The sequence below is a fragment of the Gracilinanus agilis genome, chromosome 1 (genome assembly GCF_016433145.1).
Source record: "Gracilinanus agilis isolate LMUSP501 chromosome 1, AgileGrace, whole genome shotgun sequence".
Lineage (NCBI taxonomy): Eukaryota > Metazoa > Chordata > Mammalia > Didelphimorphia > Didelphidae > Gracilinanus > Gracilinanus agilis.
The window spans coordinates 754,533,685-754,541,624 of NC_058130.1; the positions used below are offsets into that span (position 1 = coordinate 754,533,685).

The window sequence follows — 7,940 nt, forward strand, 5'->3', positions numbered from 1 at the left end:
GACCCCCATGCTGCCTCTGCTCTGGGGGAGCTGTCCTCATTCTGGAAAATTAAGGAGTAGAATCTGAGAAAGGGGTGACTGCGCTCTCGAGGAGAGTTGGGCCAAGGCCCAGCATCCTAAGCAGTGTCTCCAGGAGCCAGCCGGGTCTGAGGAGGGCCAGGGGAATCGGGGGAGGCTTTTCCTTTTGTTGCCGGCTTGGCCTTGGCAGCCTCCCCACTCCAGGGCCTTCTGTGCTGACCAGAAGAGGAAAAGATAGAAAAGGGTCCCCAGACACCTCCATTGGGCATTTCTATGCCTCCACCTGTGTCCTGTAGAGGGAACTGTGTAAGTCCAAGTCCGAAGGGGCTCGTTTTTCCTCCCTCTTTTCTGAGAGCCCAGAATTAGAAGAGAAGCACTTCCAAGTAGCGCACAGTTAATACCCTCCCAAGTCTGGTCCCCGGGCTTCTCTCTCCAGTGGATTCTTGGGGTCCAACTTGAAATGTGCCATTACTGAGACTCTTCAAGAAGTGTGGCATCATTAAGCCCTCTGTTGGGCCCTGGGAAGGGAGGGGGGATGTCATTTCTGCTCGTCGGTGGCCTTTGAGCTGAAACTCCCTACCTGGCTGCCTCTTGGTCCGTGTCATTGCACCAAGCAGGGAAGGAGGAGATTCAGCGCAAAAGTCATCTTAAGAGGAGAGAATTGTCTGGGCCTCCAGTCAGTCAAACCAGGACGTAGCAGCGCGAGTGAATTCTGGGGCCAGAAGGCTGCGCAGCCAGCAAGACCCTTGGCTCTCTCTGCGGGAATGACTTCACTCTGCAGGGCACAGGGAGCCGCTCAGTGGTTTGTGTGGGGTTGGTTTGTTTGCCTTCCAGTTGTGGATGCTATGTGAGCAGAAGATACAGTTTGGGAGAGCTATGAATGATGGCAAATACCACGTGGCAGATTCTCTTGTAACAGGAATTACGGCCCTTAACAGCATAGAGGGCGTCTATAGGTAAGAAACCTGGCTGGCCTGAGCCACCTCTGGAGGCTTTGTTTTTGTTTGGGGGAACACAGTGTTGGGGGATGAAGAGTTAATAATTTTCTTTAGATCGTTTTTACATGAAAACTGGATTCTGCTTACCTTCCTGCCCCTTCTAGTTCATACTGACTCTGAGTTCTGGCTGAGGCATTTAGAAGCATCTCTTCATTTATTATATTTTGAGACCCTAACTTTCTGTCTCATTAACAACTCTAAGGCAGAAGCGTGGTAAGGGCTAGGCAGTCAGGTTAAGTGACTTGCCCAGAGTCACACAGTAAAGAAGTATCTGAGGCCAGATATGAACCCAGGACCTCGTGATTCCAGGCCTGGCTCTTATCTTCCGAGCCACCTAGCTGCCCTGAGCATTTCTTCTCATCAGTTAACAAATATGTATCGAATGGCTACTCTCTGTCATTGTGCTGGTTCTCTGAAGGTTGCAAAGCCATAAAAGATATTGCCCCAATCCAGGATGACCTTTTCATAATAACGGTCACCAGCTGGCATTTCTAGCGTGCTTTAAGGTTTGCAAGTGGTCACCTTACAAAGAATGCATCCTTTTATCCACACAACAATCTTAGGAGGTAGGTGCTATTATTATCTCAGTTTTATAGATGGGAAAACCGAGACCAAGGTTAAGTGACTTATATAGAGTCTCACAGTGGGGAAGTGGCTCAGGCAGTGTTTGAACTCAGGTCTTCCTAACTCCAAGCCCAGCACTAGATGGAAGATATATTAATGTTAAATAATTTTTGAACCAAATATTTTAATGTACAAAATCCCCTTATTTACTGACATGATATTGTGCTAGATTGTATATTATAACTAATACACTGCTGGCAAAGCTGCAAATTGGTCCAACTATTCTGGAAAATGATTTGGAATTAAGCAATAGAAGCCACCAAACTCTTTGACCTCTCTGTGATATTACTGTGCATATCCCTGAAGATGTAAAAACCAGAAGAACAGGTCCCATACATATGAAAGTATTCATAGTAGAACGTTCGTGGTATCACAGAACTCAAAGTAGATGCCCGCCATTGGGATAATGGCCAGACACCTTCTGGTATTCGCATGTAATGGAATATTATTGTGTCATAAGAAATGATGACCTGGAGGGTTTCAGAGAAGTGCAGCAAGGTCTACGTGCACTGATGCAGAGTGAAGGCAGCAGAACCAGGGGAACAATACCTACATAAGGAAAAAAGAAAAGAACTCTAAAAATCAGCTTAATTCTGAGGAATTGTGGTGACCGACCTTGGTCGAGGTAAGGACAGATTGAGAGGTGGATTCAGAGGAGGACTAGACCAACTCTTTTTTTTCTTTACTGGTATTCTACCCAGGAGGGATCCGTGAATGGCATATTTAGAAATAATGATGATGGAAAACAAAAAATACCCATCAGATTGTATGCTACTGAGAAATGGAGAAGAGGGACTGTAGAAATATGTTAGATGGATCTGTGGTCTCAATGAAATGGCTACTTCCTGTACAGGAACAATCCAAATCCTTCATCTTGTCATCCCACAAGCCTCTTGCCCATGATCTCCATAAATCCTCCATAGGGAGTCCATACAGTGTTGCCAAGGGCCTTCCTGGGGAGTTCTTTGACTCCTTGGAGTTCCAGGACTGTGAGATTCTTGTAGGGCTAATTGAGAAATTTTATGTTGGATGGAGGCCTTGAAATGGGCCTAGAAGAAGGCCTTAGTGATGACTTTGGAGAAAAAGATATCTTGGGTATTTTCCAATATCTCCAGGATTGTCCAAATAGGATCAAGGTAGGATTCAGCTGTGCAGAAGAGGCTCCTGACAAGATGTCTCTTCTTCCATCACCGCCATGTAAGAAGTGCTCTCTGCCGGCTGAGTTTGGTGCTAAGCCCAGAGCTATCACCAAGAGGAAACTGAGGAAATATTTACAGACTATGGAGAAGATTGTGGGTGCCCTTGCAGGTGGCTGAAGAACCTTTCTGAGGCTTCTCCCATCTGACTGCTTTCTCTTGGTTGTAGGAAGGCAATTGTGTTACAAGCCCAGAACCAGATGTCTGAAGCCCACAAACTTTTGCAGAAGTTGTTGGTCCAGTGTCAGAAGATGAAGAACACGGAAATGGTGATTAGGTAAGACGCCAAGGATTTTCCTAGGCCTCTTTGGATTCTAATCCAATCTCAGCCAGTCTGGGACTGAAGTGAAAATAAAAAGTGCTCACTTAGGTTGAAACCGTTTGATTGAAAACAAGATTCTGAAGGTCAGAAGGTGTGAAGGACTTTGGAGGCAAACAAACGCTGGCTGTAAACTCCTAGAGAGAAAATGGTTATTTGGATCATGGCTGAGTGCTGTTGGTCCCTGATGAAGTGACCTGAGTCACTGCCTAGCATCCTCTTAAATTCCTTTGTCATGTCTCCTAAATACCAGGTTTAAGTTTCAGAAAAGGGGAACAGAAGTCAGCTCAGAGTATAGAAGAAGCCAAGATTTGTTGAGAAAAGATCATTCTGTTGCCCAAAGGAAGAAAAGGCCAAAGAGGAAGGGATGAGGGAGGGCTGTTTCTTGGGAGGTGGCAGCCTCTGAGGGCTGAGCGAGGACATTTCAGTTGGGTGACCCTTGCACGTTGGGCCCTCTTTTCTTTTCCTGTTTCTGGGACAGTGTTCTGCTGTCTGTGGCAGAGCTGTACTGGAGGTCCTCCTGTCACACCATCGCCCTGCCTGTCCTGCTGCAGGCGTTGGCTCTGTCCAGGGAATACCGGCTTCAGTACCTGGCCTCGGAGACCGTGCTGAGCTTGGCCTTCTCCCAGGTGAGCTGACCTCTGCTTTCACAGCATGTATTTGTGTGGGGAGATTTCCCTTCCTGTTGGTGGCCAGTGGGCACAGGTGCTGGGCCAGCACGTCCATCTTATAGTCACCACTGGACTGCCCATCCCTTCATGCATATCCCAGAGTTCAAAGCCAACATTGTGTGAAATGAGGAAACCATATTGGAGTGCCTCACCTGTGGGCCTGACAAGGCTTTTGAAAATCAAATCATTTGGGATTCATTAGAGGAGTTATTTAAAGGACACTTACACTGCCACCTCCTGGAAAACTAAGAACCTTTTTATAGCATGAATAATCACCCACCTTTCCTTCCCCATCTCTCCATTATTTAAATGAACATTTTCCTATCAGATATTCTTCCAGTGGGGCACGTGCAGCATTCGTGTGTTTCCAAAGGCAATTTAACCTGGATTGGGGGAGGAACATAGGGACTTAGTGGGGCAGAAACAAAGCAGATGAATGGCCAGTTATGGCCTTGGAAACACTCAGTATGCTGTGGTTGGTTTTTTTTTACAGCTTATCCTTGGAATTCCTGAGCAGGCCTTGAACATCCTACATATGGCCATCGAGCCAATCTTGGCAGATGGGGCTGTGCTGGACAAAGGGCGAGCTTTGTTTCTGGTGGCCAAGTGCCAAGTTGCTTCTGCTGCCTCCTATGATCCCCAGAAGAAAGGAGAAGGTAGGGCCAAGACAGAGTCCTCTTAGGTGTTCGCTTTAGGCCCATCTCTCCTATGTGGTGCCAGTGGGAAGGGCCTGTTTTCTGCACTGTCTTCCCACACTTGCCGTAGACTTCACCAGAGGCTTACCGTGCTTCCAGAACTATCTGGGGTGGGGGTTTCAAGAAAGAAGATGTGTGGCCGTGGACTTCAGACATGTAGGGCTGGAAGCCGACTTTAAAAGTCTCAAGCCTGAGTCAGATATTTTCTTAAGGAGGAAGAGAAATAGAAATATGTTGTGGGAAGCAGACAGCAAACATGGCTTTCTCTAATGAATGGAGTTAAAGGGACTTTTCCTTTTTTTTTTTTATTTTTTTTTTTTTATCAGCTTTGGAGTCAGCCATCCTGAACCTTAATGAAGCCAAGACTTATTTTGCAAAAGTGGACTGCAAAGAGCAAATCCGAGACGTTCTCTACTTCCAGGCCAGGCTGTACCACATGCTGGGGAAGGCCCAGGAGAGGAACAAGTGTGCCATGCTCTTTCGCCAGCTGCACCAAGAGCTTCCTTCTCACGGGGTGCCCTTAGTCACCCACCTGTAGCACGGCCAGCCGAGGCTGGCGTGGCTGAGAATGCTTTCTTCTTCTCAACTTTTCAATGATGTATTTTTTTGTGCAATCATTTGTGTATTATCGAAATCTGTTTATTAATAAAAGGACTGCCTTCAGCTTGAGCTCATACCCTTTCGTTGCCAGAAAGTAGATCTAAGGCTCGCTCCCTCCCTCCCTTCAGATTGTGATGTTGTTAAAGTTTGACTACACTAGCAAGGGATGGGAAGGGGCAGACACTGTTGATTCTCTCCTGTTCTCAGAGACCAGAGAGAAGAGCTCCTCTAAGGAAGAAAGGAAGAAAGGGAGCAGAGCCCCACTGAAATAGAGCTTCAAGAAATGAGATGGCTCCAGGGAAATGTTGGAAAAGTCTGATGGACCAAGCAGAAAAATAGACCAGGAGAGATTGTAAACTAGGAATCAGTGGAGAGACAGCGAGGTGGCCCAGTGGAGCACCAGGCCTAGAGACGAGAGGACTTGAGCTTCCATCTGGCCTCAAACGCTTCCTTAGCTGGGTGACCCTGGGCAAGTCACTTAACTCCAATTGCCTATCACCACTCTTCTGCTTTGGAACCAATACTTGTATCAATTCTAAGACAGAAGGTAAGAGAGGGGCAAAATGGAACAACTGAAACCCAGAATCTAGAATTTGAGATTTTCCTAACTGGTTGTTAAGAAGAATGAAATACGAGTCACTGTAATTGAGTGGAAGCTCCTATGGGCAGGCTCTTTTTTTCATTTTGTCTTTGTGTCAGCAGCAGCTGCCCCAGTGCCAGATATATGTCATCATTAAAAAATGCTTATTAATTTACTTGGGAAGAGTAGAGCTTGGAGCAGATCTGACTTCCAAAAATATCACTGCAACAAAAAAAATCAATAAATTGTAAATAATAAATCCCCAGGAGAGTGACCCACTTTTTTAGGCAATAAGCGTGCGGGGCAGCATCGTGCTCTAACGGGAATATCACTGGTTCTGGAACCGGCAGACCTGACTTGGAATCTTAGTGCTGCCTGTGAGGCCCGTGATACGTCCCACCTTCCCCCGTGGGCCTTGCCCTTGCAAAGAAAGGGGCCAGATGAGGTGATCTCTGAGGGCCTTTCCAGATTCCCATTCCATGATCTCAAAGCCCATCAGCCTTTTGAAATGAGCAAATACACCCAGACAAGGCTGGCTCTTTTGTGCTGGCCAACTTTGCCTGTTGGAGTTTCTTTGAAAGTGCCCTCTCCTTGTTGTACTCCATTAGTCCTTGCTTAATTTATTATACTCCGTATAATAAAGATTGCCCCATCCAAGGCAGGGGTTATTCAAAACAGGAGGGCAGCGAGGTAGCACAATGCTGGGCTCGGAGTCAGGAAGACATCTTCAGTTCAAATATGGCCTTGGACACTTCCTAGCTGTGTGACTCTGAGCAAGTCACTTCACCCTGTTTGCCTCAGTTTCCTCATCTGTAAAATAAGCTGGAGAAGGAAATGGCAAACCTCTTGAGAATTTGCCGAAAAAAATCCAAAATGGAGTCCCGGAGAGTCAGATGTGACTAAAAAACAACAGCTCAGATTTGACAACAACCTCTGCCATCATAATCTGGAGAGAGGGAGGGAGGGAATCGAGCATGAATTGTCCTGTTTCTTTCTCCATATTTAACAACATCAACAATGCAGTGCAATAACACTTAGCCATGAAGGATGTGAATTCCAGGCCAAGGGAAAGGACCGCTGGGAGTTTGTGCCCAAAAGGATGGTGGGTATCCTCTGCGGATCCCAGATCTCCAAGTCCTGTTTGAGTACTAGCAGAAAACGCTTGTGTTTTTAAATCCTAACAGCAGCCGCTTTCCAGACATCCTTATAAAGCCACGAGGACCGGCCAGAACCCATTTCTTCCAGGGTTCATTCCAGCTCTGGGTCTGGTTGGATGAGAAATGCCTTTTCTCAAGTAGAGCTCTGGGACATGGTTGAAGGCAATTTCTACTCAAACACTCCATGCTACCCTAAGGGAGAGCGCTAGGAATTTAAACCACAAAAACTCCCGAGTTTAAAACAACCCTGAGATTTGGGGTGGGGTACCCCGTGTTTTCAGCCTCTCTCGTTTTTATCGTCCAGTCGTTCCAGTTGTACCGACTCTGACCCCATTCCGGAGTGGTTGGCCATCTCCTTCTCCAGCTCTTTTGACAGAGGTGGGAATGGGAAGGCAACAGGGTTAAGGGACTTGTCCGGGGTCACACGGCTAGTCGGCATCTGAAACTGGATTTGAACTCAAGTTTTCCTGACTCCAAGCTCGTTCCCTAGATGAAAGCCCAGAGAAGATGGATGGCCCGGGCATGATTCCAGAGTAAAGGATGCCAAGTCAGGGGCTCTGATTCTCCATCCAGCCTGTCCTGGCTATTGTGTTGATTTATTTGGATGCTTCACGCTGGGCAGGACTCTGAGGGCCGCTGGCACAGGGCAGAGTGTTTCTAGCCCCTTATCTTCAGGGAGCCCAACGAAGCCATACAGAAAGGCTCTCGGCAGTGATCTCACAGCACAGATGGAGTCAGACAGGGCCCGGTGCCAGTATTCCCTGGAAACCTTGATGAGTGGAGGAAGATGGAAAACAAACTAGACCTGTGATCATGGAGGGGTCAGAAAGGTAGTTATTTGGGGGTCGTTAGTAGAAAGCTCATTGAATTAAAACCAGGGGGATGTGTCAGGAAGGATGGGAAAGTAGTTAGGGAAAAATTTGCAAAGGGGAAAATAATCTTAAAAAAAAAATAAATCCTTCCCTGCCATCTTAGAATCAATACTGTGTACTGGTTCTTTCTTCTTTTTTTAAAATAACATTTCCACTGTGTACTGGTTCTAAGGCAGAAGAGTGATAAGGGCTAGGCGATGGAGTTAAGTG

At 46.8% G+C, this 7,940-nt stretch overlaps 1 protein-coding gene across 2 annotated transcripts in view; it reads left to right on the plus strand.

Annotated features, from left to right (window-relative positions):
* Positions 1-5,184, plus strand: part of ANAPC5 (anaphase promoting complex subunit 5) — a 33,681-nt gene extending 28,497 nt beyond the window's left edge. For both annotated transcript variants that reach the window (XM_044658774.1, XM_044658775.1), the window contains exons 13-17: positions 853-974; positions 3,006-3,113; positions 3,637-3,784; positions 4,320-4,482; positions 4,848-5,184. In XM_044658774.1, the coding sequence (XP_044514709.1) occupies positions 853-974; positions 3,006-3,113; positions 3,637-3,784; positions 4,320-4,482; positions 4,848-5,059 (753 nt within the window). In that variant the 3' untranslated portion in view covers positions 5,060-5,184. The remainder of the gene's footprint in view (positions 1-852; positions 975-3,005; positions 3,114-3,636; positions 3,785-4,319; positions 4,483-4,847) is intronic.
* The last annotated feature ends 2,756 nt before the right edge of the window (positions 5,185-7,940 follow it).